The sequence below is a fragment of the Protopterus annectens genome, chromosome 5.part0 (genome assembly GCF_019279795.1).
Source record: "Protopterus annectens isolate FY-2018-M chromosome 5.part0, PAN1.0, whole genome shotgun sequence".
NCBI lineage: Eukaryota > Metazoa > Chordata > Ceratodontiformes > Protopteridae > Protopterus > Protopterus annectens.
Window position 1 is genome coordinate 1,225,530,760 of NC_056735.1, and position 15,225 is coordinate 1,225,545,984.

At 40.5% G+C, this 15,225-nt stretch overlaps 1 protein-coding gene across 1 annotated transcript in view; it reads right to left on the minus strand.

Annotated features, from left to right (window-relative positions):
- The window catches only part of LOC122802342 (contactin-associated protein-like 5), a 2,566,556-nt gene that overhangs the window by 1,117,370 nt on the left and 1,433,961 nt on the right, over window positions 1-15,225 (minus strand). Inside the window, exon 13 of the mRNA XM_044071980.1 lies at window positions 2,733-2,860. Coding sequence (XP_043927915.1) covers window positions 2,733-2,860 — 128 coding nt within the window. The remainder of the gene's footprint in view (window positions 1-2,732; window positions 2,861-15,225) is intronic.

Sequence of the window (15,225 nt, forward strand, 5' to 3'; positions counted from 1 at the left end):
AATTCAGTTCAAAAGTGCTTTCTTTATTCAGACAAACAAGTAAATAGGTGTGGGCGCTTTTGTTCCAAAAATTAACACAGGAACTTCATCAGATACAAAAAATTAAGGGAAATAAACTGTCTAAATAGGAAATCTTGCATGACATCACTTCCTGAATTAATTAAAACCACTACCAAATCTAAATCACTTCACATAAATGTAGCAGCATAAAAGTATAACTGTACAAGATGTAAATGTATATAGTTGTGTGTCAACACCCTAAATATATGTTGCAAACATAAGAATAAATAGAAATGTATATAAAAATAAAAGGAAAAAATGCTGTCCAAGACCAAAACGGAGCAGGTGCCTAATTGCAAGCAATCTCTCCTTAGTCTGAACAAGCAAATAAGAACACTAGTGAAATCTTCCAAAGCAAACTTTGAGTCCAAACTGGCTCCTTCTACTAAAGACAATCATAAGGCCTTCTATACTTATGTCTGCAATTTCAAAGGAAGCACGCAGATCTGGTCAGAACTGGTGGTCAAGGATACCACATACACAAATGCTGTAGACATAGCCAACCTGCTGGCAGACATGTTCAGCAAAAACTTCACCCGTCTGTCCCCCATCGGTAAACTGGACATCCCCAGCACCTGTCCCCTCCCTTATCTCTAAGGGAGCAAGTCATCACTGCCCTCTCAAAGGCAAAAAATACAGCTTCCATGAGACCCAATAACATTCCAGGCTGCATCCTACATGAACTCAGGCAGGAATTTGCAGCACCATTAGCTACCCTGTTCAACCAAAGTCTGCGTACAGGCTTCATCTCAGCTGAGTGGATGACAGCCACTGTCATGCCTTTGCATAAAGGTGGAACATCACCAATCCAGGAAATTATAGACCCATCAGCTTAACTAGCCTGATCTGTAAGGGCAGGGAGTGGATTATCATGGACCTCATTAACAGAGACATTGGCAACCTCTAAACACTCAATCCCACACAGTTTGGCTTCATCAAGGGGAGGACATACCTGTTAAATCTGGTTGAATTCTTTGAGACATTCACCAAAGCCATGGGTGAGGGGAAGACAGTGCATACCCCCTACCTTGGCCTGGCCAAACCTTCGATACTATTCCCCACTCAGGTATAATGGATAAACTCTCTCAACTAGGCATCAGTCCGTATGTTACCAGATGGGTAGCAAAGTGGCTCACTGATAGAACCCACCTAGTCAAAACAGAGAAAGCCACCTCAATCAGTAGATGTATAATGAGTGCTGTACACCAAGGATCGGCCTTAGGGATTCTGTTCCTTGAGTTAAACTTTTCTGAGGTGCAGGCCAAAACAAGTGGGCTATGGTATACCAAGTTTGCAGATGACTGCAAGCTGGGCACTGTCAACAATTCCCCTCGTGATGTGGACATCCTCAAAGAGGGTCTCACTCAAACAAATAACTGGTGCCAGAAACATGGCCTCAAACTTGAATTTCAAAAAATGCATCATCATCCCCTTTAGGGAGAGTGATGTCCCCACAAATTTTCCTATTAATAACAAGGTCCTAAGCACGGAATCAGTCATGAGTGACTTAGGCACCCAGGTTGACAGTAAACTGACGTTTGACCGCCATGTTGCCTCCACTGTATGGAAAGCTTTCTACATGGCCCACCTCATTAATAAGGGTATCTCATCCAGGGACAAGGAGGTCATAACATCCCTGTATTCGCCCTTTATAAGACCTATTATTGAGTACAATGCCCCTTTCAGCATGTACTTCACAAAGCACATGCAACAGCTGAAGAGACCATAGTGGTTCCTCACCAGAAGAATCCAGGACTTCAAACATCTACCCTACATAGACAGGCTAAAAACCCTGTCCCTCTAATCCTCAGAGGCGACCTCTGTCTGGCATACAATGCAATCTCAGACCCCGTCTTGATGGGACTGCTGCATATCCACAAGTGAAGTTCCACTCAAGTAACCCACATACACAACCTCAACCTGATCTGTGACATCAATAGAACTTGTTGGCAGGACAGAATTCTGCCCCAGAGACTCCCTCTTGTATGGAATAGATTCCCTCCCCACATCAAGCAGAGTACCTCATTAACCTTTTTAAGCATAACCTGGATAACTGGATGGGGAACAGAAAATACACCCCTGGGATTCCACCTGTGTCCCTGCTGGACAGTGGCATCAGGTGCTGACTTGTCAGAACATGGGCTAAATTCTTGGCTAGACTTGTAAGAGCCTCAGGGCCAATAGCCTAGAAACTTCCTATGATCCTGTGATCCTAGGAATAAGATAAGATATGAACTATCACAAATGATATAAACTGGCTGGACCGTAGCAAAGAATCAAACCTTTTACATCACTTAACAAAAGGAAGCATTTGAATTACTGCTTCAGTCAAAAAACATTTATAGTCTGCCAAGTGGGGCATCATTTGTGTGATATTATTATGTCTTCATTAGTCACGGGTTATAATTTCATCTGTAAATCTGTGATAGTAAACTGTGCATTTTAAATTTAACTTTATGGCAGCCGTGTGTGAAACAGCCACAGATTCTTTTTTCTCAAATTTCAGAGCAATACATTTCCAAACATGTAGAATTTATTGCACATGATAACTTATAAGACATGCATATATAATATGTAAAAATACCAAATTATATCCGCTCCTTCAGTTACTAGAAATAAAGCATTTTGACTAATTAAGTGGTTTGGTTAAAAGCAGTAGTGAGTAAACTTACTGTCCCCATGACAAAGAAGCGGTCCGAGCTTGTATGCAGCTTCTGAGTTTGGTCTGCTTGTATCAGTGATAATAACATGGGTGACAGGTAAGTGAGCTTTGTTGGAAAGGAGGCTTGTGTCATTAGTCCTGAAAAAGCAAGAGAAATTCTTCATGACAAAATTCTGACAGATTTAGTGTGATAAATGTTTTAGCTTAAAAATAATAGTATTTATGTGTCACATCTACCACATATGCATATTTCAAAATATTTGTAACAGACTCAAAAATTCACATATATTGTGAAAAAAATTCAGTAACACACCACACAGACAGACACACACACACACACACACACACACACACACACACACACACACACACACACACACACGAACCAATAGCCATAGAGCAGAAAGAAAGCAATAGATAAAGATTCAAAACTGTCAAGCCTGATTTCCTTCATACATCTTTAATTATAGTAAGCCATTTACTATATCCAGGTGCAAAATACAGTAAACTCTCAGCTAACTGGAACTCAAGCAACCCGAAAAAAAAAAAAATCGAAGAAATACAGTACAATTTTTGTATGTTGCACTTTATGTCCACCTCCCTGTAGAAACATACCTTACGTTTTTTAGAGTTTTAGAGTTTTAAAAATAAAGATAAGAGTAAATTCCCTCTCCCCTAACCTAAGAACAATTCAAACCAAACAAATAGTACATGGTACAGTATTAGTCAGGCCTATATTTAATAGTAACTTTCAAGCAACCAGAAACTACAGTTATCTGGCATCTACCAATCCCCATGGGTGCTGGTTAACAAGCGTTTACTGTATTTAAGCCTGTCTTGTTTCCCTATAATATAAGGAACTGCACTAAAATTGTACCATGATAGCTAGATGAAGAAACAATGGTGTCAGTACTCTGTATAAAATGGAAGCAAAGGTTGATTGTACAGGATAAGCTATATGCAGGGAAAATGTATAAAATCAGCAAAGAGATCTGGAACTTATAAGAATGCAGAGTCAGGTTTATGATAAACAGCGCAAACATAACTGATATTCCCCCTCACTGATCTTTGGTGTGGCACTTTATATGAAGTTTCTTACAATCTCATAAAACCGTACAATCTGAGAGCACTGATAACATAACATTGCAGAGGAATGTATGACAGTGCCTTTGAAGAATGACTAGTGCAAGTGTACTGGATACCTTTGCATCATTTAGTAATGTATATATCTGATAAATATGTGTTGGACTGTATGTGTTGGATCATGTCTGTTGCTTCATAGCCGATTTGCTGAGTATTTACTCAGAAGAGTGGTTGACGCATTACTCAAAGGTTTAACACATAGTTTCTGTTGATCTTCCATTATAAATTCCATTATAAATGATTATAAATGTGAATGTTGATGGAGAAATCTGTTGGTTCTGCAAATACTATTTCCTCTGTGTGCTGTGATCCTGTCGATTAGATGACTTTAAGCGATGATGTGCACAGTCATGCTCAGCTTATTAAGACTAGAGTAATTTTTTACATTGCATGTTTACTAGAATGCTAATAAAGATTGCAGGGCCATGATTTACTCTACAATGATCTACTGTGTATCATTAACCAAATGATATTCTGAGAAGTTGAAGATATTTTTCTTGCAGCTTTGTCATTTATTTTATTTTTCTACAAGCATACAGATTTCTCAACAATATGTGATTTCCACTGCCCTCATATAGTGTATGAAACCTACATTTAATTTTGTTCAGTCCTGAAATGAAACTGTCTCAACGTTAATGATTATTTGATTATTACAGACACACACACACACACATATATATATATATATATATATATATATATATATATATATATATATATATATATATATATATATAAACAAATCCTTTGCTTCCTCTCTGTACTCTTCTTTTCTAGACCTAACACCACTCTTAAGTATTCAACTGCGGTACCACCTTTAACATTCCTATAAGAAAAGTGCAGTCCGGGTCTGAACTGTCTGCAAACAGCTACAGTTAACTTTGAGTATGTGTCTAACTGTTTGAGCCAATCTTCATTTTCCCCTTGAGAGCACTGTGCTTTGGCTGTAAGCAGCCCCCACCACCACCACACACACACACACACACACACACACACACACACACACACACACACACACACACACACACACACACACACACACACACACATCCTCCACTTTCTCTTATTCCCTTCTGTTAGCAAATAGTATCCATAACTGATCAATACTGTGTGTTTGTTTATTTAAACTATACCACAGTAGCCTACTGGTACAAGGTTATCCTGGTTTTCCACCTGAGAAATTAAGACAAGACTTACAGTTTCAGAGCAGTCCTTGGTCAATTGTGATTGTTCTTAACACATACTTCTCTTGCTTTGTGATTGTTTCCAGCTCCTCATACAGGAACCTAACAGGGTCTCTACCCGCTTTACTCCCCGCCCTGCCCCCTATTACCTCCCGCCCCCAGTGGTCCTACCTTTATTGCACTCAAACCCCTCCCATCTTTCCAATAGCCAACCACAGCGCTAACCCAACACTACCTCCTCCATATTCCCTCTTCTATCACACCTCCTCAACTGACATGTACAAGCATACCTTTCCTTTGCTCACTGCATGCACTCTTCTTGCATATCTTACATCCTACCAAAGCTCCATCATTCCCCCACTTCAACCAATACCACTGTACTACTACTCACACCACCACCCATGTCTCACCCATACTCAGCTCCCCTCCCACCAGCTCAAGAACCATCCCTATGCACCCCCCACATATTCTACCAACTATATTACTCAAACGTAAAGCATCCCCTACAACATAACATAGTAACCCTCCCACCATACCTATTACCCACAGAGAACAATCATAAAATTTCCCTTATAAACAAACACATTCAAAAACTGAGAAAACTAATAATCTCATGCATATCAAAACTAGCCCTAAGTGGAGACATCCACCCCAACCCTGGCCCTACCATCTCCAACCCCAGTCCTCATAATCAGACTAGAAATCACAACTTCTCCCATATTACAGCCAAAAGAAAGCCAAGTGACTTCCTTCTACTAAGCCTAAATATTAGAAGTATATCCAACAAAGTCCATGAACTCCATGCCACCATAGACTTATACTCCCCAGATATAGTCGTCCTGACAGAAACCTGGCTAAAACCTCACAATACCAGTGAGCAAATACTCCCTACAGGTTACGGCATACTAAGAGTAGACCGGCTAAACAAAAAAGGAGGTGGTGTAGCTATAATATTTAAACAACATCTAAACATCCAGATCTTAAAATCATCAGCTCCACAAATAGGCAATGAAGAAATAATATATACCAACCTCAAAATTAACCGAAACAAAACCATCAACATAATTGGATGCTACTTCCCACCTGGCCAAAACATCCCTCCACTAGAAAACCTCCTCAGCTGGTCTACCCACCATCTCCCCCAAGAAACTATCATCTTAGGTGATTTCAATATTGACTGGCAATCCTGTTCTGGCAACAATCCAACCCATCATGTACACCTTCATGGCTTCACCCAACTAGTCCAGTCACCAACAAGGATAAATAAAAACTCCAGCAAGCACTCTACCCTGGATTGGATACTAGTCAGTAAGAACCCCCAGTCATATATAACAGGTTGCTTATCAGATAGCCTCAGTGATCACTCCCCAACATTCCTACTCAAAAAATACCTGTACCAAGCTAAATCTGTCATCTATCATCAAATACGTAAAAAAATAAACGTTAACCCACTCACATTCATCTCATCCCTCAAAGAATGTAACTGGCATGCTCTAAAGTACCTCAGTCTAGATGACGCAGTTGAATCTTTTAATACTACCTTCCTGAACATCCTTAATTACCATGCCCCCATAAGATTTTCCGGAACCAGAGCACAACCCTCCCCATGGCTACAGAAAACCATTAAGTCAGAAATGAAAAACAGGGATGAAGCCTGGGAGCACTGGCGCAAAACCAAAACCCCCGCAGCTAGACAGAAATTCCTAGAACTACGCAATAGAGTCAAAAAGCTAATAAAACGGGACAAATTCCAATACTACCAGTCTGCCCTAGACTCCTCACAACACAGCCCCAAACAATTCTGGTCCTCCATAAACTCCATCCTCCACCCAGGTAAAGTCAATACCCCTCCTCCTAACATCCCTCACTCCTCAGAAAATATTGCTACCTCATTCAACACACACTTCACCCAAATCATACTATCACTAGCTAAACAACACAACCCCCCTCTCCTCCAACCCACACCTTCAACTAGTAATCTCCCCACTGCCTTCTCTTTTTCTTCTGTACCTACCTCCAACATAAAAAAACTCTTAACTAAACTTAAACCCACCAAATTAGCAGCAGACAGCCTCCCAAATGAATACCTACAAATTGCAGCTGATGCTCTGGCCTACCCAGTATCCATCTTGATTAACCGATCTCTGTCAGAAAGTTACGTTCCCACATTGTGGAAAGTCTCACATATAATTCCCCTCCACAAAGGCGGACCCTCTGCAGAACTAACCAATTACCGCCCCATAGCTATTCTCTCTCCACTCTCCAAAATACTAGAGAGATGCATACACTCTCAGGTCTCACACTACCTCCTTACTAACAACCTCCTTTCCAGTACTCAGCATGGTTTCTGACCAAACCATAGCACCACCACTGCCTTACTCTCCTTTACAAACACTATCCTTCAGCATAAAAACAATGGCTATCTCTCCTCTGCTACTTTCCTAGACCTATCTAAAGCATTTGACATGGTCCCACACAAACAACTTATCTCTGTCCTCAATAACCTATCCTTCTCACAATCAGTCACCAACTGGTTTCAGCGTTACCTGTCTGACCACCAACAATCCGTTGTATGGCAGAATGACATATCTCCCCAACTACCTGTCTCCATAGGGGTTCCCCAAGGATCCATCCTTGGACCCCTACTTTTCTCTGTTTACACCAATAATCTAGCCTCTGCCACCAAACATGGCACACTCATCCAATATGCAGATGACTCTACCATCATCTGCTCAGCCCAGTCCCTACCCAAACTGCAAAAAGTCACACAGGAAGCCTTTTCCTCTGTTGATACATGGTTATCCGATGCCCAATTAATACTCAACCCAAACAAAACTAAACTACTCATCTTCCAACCCACCAAACATACTCAAAACAACTCTCACTTTAACATCACAGCAAAAGACAACACCACTATATACCCAACTGAACACACCAAATTGCTAGGAGTGGAAATAGACAATAAACTAAAATTTGACATTCACATATCCATGACCATAAAAAGTCCACAAAAACTAGGAGCATTATACAGAAATAAACAATTTCTCACCAAAGCAGCAAAGATTTCAATAGCAAATTCCCACCTTATCTCCACCCTACTTTATGCCTCTCTAGTATATACCAACCTCAGGCAATGTGATCTAAACAAGCTAGAGACCTGCTACAACAAAATCGCAAAATTCGCCACAGGGGCATCCTACCGTAGTCACCACTGTCTCTCACTTGCTGAACTGGGCTGGCTTGAACTCCCTCACCTCCTTCAGTGGTATCAACTATCACTCACCCACAAACTAGTAAACCATCCACTAAATGTCCCATCCCTCCAGAATCTACTCCAACCCTATCGCACCACCAGACCACTAAGATCCAGCAACAAAAATCACTTGCAGATCACTAAAGCCAATAACTCTGCTGGTGAAGCACTATTCTCTTGCCATAGCCAAATTATGGAACTCACTCCCACCCACAATTACCTCCGTACCATCATGCACCAACTTCAAAACTTTATTAAAAGTGCACCTAAAAACATGCTGGCTGTGCCCTTGCAACTCCCACTCTAATATCATCCACCCCATCCAACTACTACCTTTCTTTCACCTCCACTAACTACCTTGATGATAGCAAGCTCAGATGCTCATAAGCCTAGTACTTATTATACAGCTGGAACTTCTCATTGTTACATTTGTTAATGCCTGTTATGTACTTCACAGATAAAGATTCTAGTTGTCTACTGATGTACTATGTTCTTCATCTGTAAATATGTTGTAAGTAATTTCTATGTTAAATTGTTAATCACTATGTAATCCAATGTAACTACTCTCTGTTTATTTTACTGTGGAGCTTTTCTCCCCAGGCCTCCGCTGAAAATGGACCCACGTCCAGTCTGACACTCCCAGTCAACAAATTTAAATAAATAAATAAATAAATGGAAATTCTAACTCTGACTATCCAACCTAATCTCCTGGTATACCCCCCCCCCCCCCGTTCCCTGTGCAGTTCCAATAAACACCTACTACAAGTCTATAGACCAAACAACATAAGTAAAATACTCTATAAACACTCCGTTTCCCTTATCTGGAACAATCTTCCACTCCAAATCAGAAGCCATACCTCCCTTTCTACCTTCAAACATGACCTGATACTGTACCTCCATAACAACCCTATATGTACCTGCAACCACCTTACTTAACCCCTCCCTCTCCCTATACCCACTTTACCACTAAGTCTGATCTTTAAGACCTTTCCTATTTCTATAACTTACTATATCTATATGCTCTCCCTTTTGCACCCTCCCTCTATATCACTACATCCCTCCACTACTACTTTCTTCTTCTGTACCATCTCTTCCTCTCATCTGAGGCCCCCTGTACATACATGTTTCTCTTTTTTTTTACTCCTGCACTAGTTTCTTCCTCAGATCTGAGGTCACCTGCACTTACACAATGTCTCCTTCTAGCCTCTAATCTAATAATGCCATATTATTTTAAAATTATTACTTATAACCTTAACTCCCTTACTGCATTTCTCTTGATTTATTATCATTGTTTCCTTTTACACCGTTATTATTATATTTTTGTATATAGCTATGCTTAATTCCATGGAGTACATTATTTTTTTTCTTATCCATTGTATTCATGAAATTGCTTTGCTCTGTATTATTGTAAACTTGTCTCTACTTGTATGTCTGTTTGGAGCTTCTCCCCTTGAGTCTCCACTGAAAAAGAGTAAATTCTTACCCAGCTGGACCCACCCAGTTAACAAATGCAATATAAATAAATAAATAAGTCTCATGTTATTTTTTTTTTCCTGCTTTCTTTTTTTTCTTCGTGGAATCTTCTTGAAAGCTATCCTGGTGCCTTACATCCATGCTGGGTCTGCCAGTGATTCTAATTATCCCCTAGATGATTACCAAATTTGATTCACGGAACAGCACGGGTCCAAAGGGAGTCCAGGGTGGGGTAATGCTGACCTGCCAACAGCTGGGGGGATTTTACTTTTTGATCCTACACATTTCTTACTGATGTGCATGCTACAGCTAGCCTCAGGGAACATGCAACAGGCAGACTGTGCATGCCCACCCTCACACTTCTGCATTTAATTTTTTATTTTTATTTTTCATTTGTTCATCATCATCATCATCATCATCATCATCATCATCTTCTTCTTTTGGCTGTTCCCATTAGGGGTCACCACAGCGGATCACCTGCTTCCATTTCTTCCTGTCCTCTGTGTCTTGCTCTGTCACACCAACCACCTGCATGTCCTCTCTCACCACATCCATAAACCTTACCTTAGGCCTTCCTCTTTTCCTGTTACCTGGTAGCTTCATCCTTAGCATCTTTTTCCCAATATACTCAGCATCCCTCCTCAGCACATGTCCAAACCAACATAATCTTGCCTCACTGGCTTTGTCTCCAAACCTTTCAAACTGGGCTGACCCTCTAATATACTTATTCCCAATCCTGTCGACCCTCGTCACACCCAGTGCAAATCTTAACATCTTTAACTCTGCCACATCCAGCTCAGACTCCTGCCTTTTTGTCAATGCCACTGTCTCTAACCCATATAACGTAGCTTGTCTCACTACCCTCTTGTAGACCTTCCCTTTCACTCTTACAGGTACTCGTCTGTCACAAATCACTCCTGACACTTTGTTCCACCCACTCCATCCTGCCTGTACTCTCTTCTTCACCTCTCTTCCACACTCACCGTTACTCTGAACTATTGACCTCAAGTATTTAAACTCATCCACCTTCACCACCTCTACTCCTTGCATCCTCACCATTCCTCTATCCTCCCTCTCATTCACACAAACATATATTCTGAATTAGTCCTGCTGACCTTCATTCTTCTTCTCTCTAGAGCATATCTCCAGCTCTCCAGGGTCTCATCCACCTGTTTCCTACTCTCACTACAGATCACAATGTCATCTGCAAACATCATAGACTCCTGTCTGATCTCGTCTGTCAACCTGTTCATCACCACTGCAAATGAGAAAGGGCTCAGAGCTGATCCTTGGTGTAACCCCACCTCCACCTTAAACGTATCCATCACTCCCACTGCAGACCTTACCGCTGTCACACTACCCTCGTACATATCCTGTACCACTCTTACATACTTCTCTGATACTCCTGACTTCCTCATACAATACTACAACTCCTCTCTAGGCACCCTGTCACATGCTTTCTCTAAGTCTACAAAAACACAATGCAACTCCTTCTGACATTCTCTGTACTTCTCCATCAACACTCTCAGAGCAAACATCGCATCTGTAGTGCTCTTTCCCGGCATGAAATCATACTGCTGATCACTAATCATCACGTCCCTTCTTAACCTAGCTTCCACTACTCCTTCCCATAACTTCATGCTGTGACTGATCAGTTTAATCCCTCTGTAGTTACTACAGCTCTGCACTTCACCCTTATTCTTAAAAATCGGTACCAGAACACTTTTTATCCATTCCTTAGGCATCCTCTCACTTTCCAAGATTTCATTAAACAATCTGGTTAAAAACTCCACTGCCATTTCACCTAAACACCTCCATGCTTCCACAGGTATGTCATCTGGGCCAACAACTTTTCCATTCTTCATTCACTTTCTCCTTGCTAATCCATTGTACTTCATGATTCACTATCCCTACATCATCCAGTCTTCTCTCCCTCTCATTCTCTTCATTCATCAACCCCTCAAAGTACTCTTTCCATTTCCACAACACACACTCCTCACTTGTGAGTATGTTTCCCTCATTATCCTTTATCACCTTTACCTGCTGCACATCTTTCCTAGCTCAGTTCATCTGTCTAGCCAATTGGTGCAGGTCCTTTTCTCCCTCCTTAGTGTCCAACCTTTCATACAACTCTTCATATGCCTTATCCTTAGCCTTCGCCACCTCTCTCTTTGCCATGTACCTCATCTCCTTACACTCCTGTCTACTTTCTTCATCTCTTTGACAATCCCACTTCTTCTTTGCCTACCTCTTTGTCTGTATACTCTCCTGTTGACGGGACTAATCTAACTGGATATAACTCCATTTTCAGTAGAGGCCCGGCAGAAAAGCTCCAACACACACAATACATTTTAGAATGTTGCTACAGTCCAAGCATAACGCAGATGTTGTTAATAAAAATGCAATACATATAGTAAACATAACACAAACAATAAAAGGTCATGTACATAAAAAGATGTTACTATATACATAGATTTAAATTGCAATATCATGGTCTCTGTGGTTCTTTAAGGATAAGTTTGTAGTTAGCACAGAAGAGTAAAACGTGAAGAGTATCCATTAGTATGAAGAAAAAGAGTTAGTCAGGGTTAGTACAGGGGCATAACCAATGTGTTCTAAGATATAGTTTTAGTTTCTGTTTGAAAAGTGTTATTGAGGACAGTGATAAGAGTTCAGTGGGTAGTAGGCTCCAGTGCTTTCCAACAGTATTAGAGAACAGAGAGTCTCCTGCCAAGTTGTTGGATCTGCTTGTACAAACAAGTAGTTTATTTGAGGAGCGTAACTTTTTAAGATTGTTGTAAGGAGTAATGAGGCTAGAGAGTATTGGAGTATTGGTGGATTGATACAGGGTCTTATGGGCAATAGCAAGCTGGTGAAATTGAAGCTGATTTTAAAACTCCAGCCATCCTAGCTGCTTTAGATTAAGACAATGATGAGTTCTAAAAGGAGAGCCAGTGGCAAATCTAACAATAGTATTATAGGAGATTGCCAGTTTGTTGAGGTTGCTTTTTGAGAGATTAGTGTATATAGGTGAAGCATAGAGGAGAGTGGAGATTAAGTGAGTATGGGATATAGCGGTTCTGGCTAATGGTGTAAGGAAGGGTTTGATTCTATAGAGGGACCCTATTTTCTTGTTGACTGTTTTTATTGTGTTGTTGATATGAGTATCAAAGTTAAGGTTGCTATCTATTGTTATTACTAAGAGTTTGGTGGTTGGGTCAGGAGATATGAGAGTGCCATTATTAGATACGAGTGTGAAATTTGCTGGGGTAGACTTCCGGGTTGGAGTAAAAAGCAAAAGTTTAGTTTTTTGGGGGTTTAGGAGGAGGCAGCAGTTTAAAAACCATTGTTCTACTGTATTAAATGCTTTTTGGGTAAGGGACTGTAGTTCAGATGGAGAAGTGGCCGAACATATTATTGTGGAGTCGTCCGCGTATTGAATACAGGTGGCTTGAGGAATTGCTGATTGTAGGTCATTAATAAAAATGGAAAATAGGAGTGGGCCTAATATGGAGCCCTGAGGAACACCGAGGGAAATGGGGAGGTGGGTAGATAGATTATTATCCCATAGCACAGCCTGCTGACTATTGTGTAAATAAGATTCGAACAATTTTATGGCTAGAGCTTCAAGTGAAAGGGATTTGAGTATACTTAAAAGTAGCTGGTGATTAACCATATTGAAAGCTTTAGATAGATCAATAAAGACTGCAGAGGAAAGAATATTATTAAGTTTTTTATTAATGCAGTCTGTAAAGGATGGCAGGGCAGTGGTAGTACTGTGGAATGGTCTAAATCCATGTTGACAGCTGGCAAGTAAGTTGTTTTGGATTAGGTGGTGAAGTAGTTGCTTATGGATGCATTTTTCCATTATTTTTACCAGTGGAGAGAGTAAAGCTATAGGACAATAGTTTGAAAAGTCATTAGAGTTCCCACCTTTATGTAGGGGGATAATGTCAGAGATTTTCCAGATAGCTGGGATGGTTCCTTCACTTATGGTTCTGTTAATCAGTATGGAAATGGGATAGGCTATGGCTTTAGCTCCTTTTTTCAGGTATTCTTCAGGTAGTTGGTCAGCTGAGGGGGTGGTAGGTTTTAGTTTTTGGAGAAGGGAGCAAATGAAGGAAGTAGAAACTGGTTGTAACTGAAATGATGGAAGTGGGCCAGTAGTAGAAGCAGGCAGATTTGAGGTACCTGTAGATAGCTGACTAGCAAAAGTTTGGATGGCGTCTGTGAAGAAGGAATTGAAGGCATTGGCAGTTTGTGTGGGATTCTCAAGGTTAGAGCCTAGTGGGTTTGGCGTGATAGATCGACCTGGGTGTAGTAGTTTGTTAATGCTAGTCCAAAACTTTTTTGGTTTATTTTGGTAAGTTTGCTGTAGTTGGAAGTAAAAGTTTCTTTTATCTAAGAGGATAGCTTTTTTGTATTATTTATAAGTTGTCTAAAGTTTTGATGGCCTGTAGGATTCTTAGTAGTATGCCACTTAGCCCAGGATTTGTTTCTAAGAAGGATTTTTCACCTAGTGGCTTTTGAGAGCCATGGGGCAGGTATAGTCTTATTTCTAATAGAGCGTGTTAGGGCGTGGTGGTCAAGGATGGCTAAGAATGTGGAATTAAAGTATTGTATGGCTTCATCAAGTGGGAGGTATTTTAGTGGTGACCAATTACACTGCTTGAGATCTGTTTGGAAAAGTTCAGGGTGAAAATGTATTTTGGTCCGTATTGTTCTGAAAGTATTTGGGTAAGTTAGATTGGTTTTATGTCTGATAATATAAGTTAGTGAGTGGTCATTTAGATCATCTGGGAGGGTCCCTACTTTGTATGTTTGATGATGAGTATTAGTGAGAATCCACTCTAAGGTACTTTCTTTGTTATTGGGTTCATTAATCCTGGTTGTGGAGGTAATAGTTTGTGAGAAGCCATATAAGTTAATATGGGTAGTAGGGTGTGAAGTACTACAGAACTTCCAGTCGATATTAAAGTCTCCAAGGACTATAGTTTCTTGTGGGAGATTAATAGAAAGCCAGTTAAGGATATTTTCAAGGGTATTAATGTTATTTCCAGGAGGAAGGTAGATACAAATCATATATATGGATTTACATGTGCTAAGCAGAAGTTTAGTAATGAGAATTTCGGCATTATTGTATAAAGGTGGTCTAAGGTTATCAGTGGTAACTTGTAGCTGTACTTTATAAAGGATTGCTACCCACCTCCCTTTTTGGCTGTGCGGTCTAGTCTCAGGATATTGTAACCAGGTGAGGTGAGTTCATTGTCTTTAATTGCAGCTTTTAGCTATGTTTCTGATAAACATAGGATGTCAAATAAGTGGACATCTAGGAGGGTATGGAGGTGGGAAATTTTGTTGTTAATGCTATGTATGTTGAGATGTTCTATACGGAGTGAGTTAGGAGGTCTGGTAGGTGCTTGGGTACTAGCAATGTTCATAGGTTCATA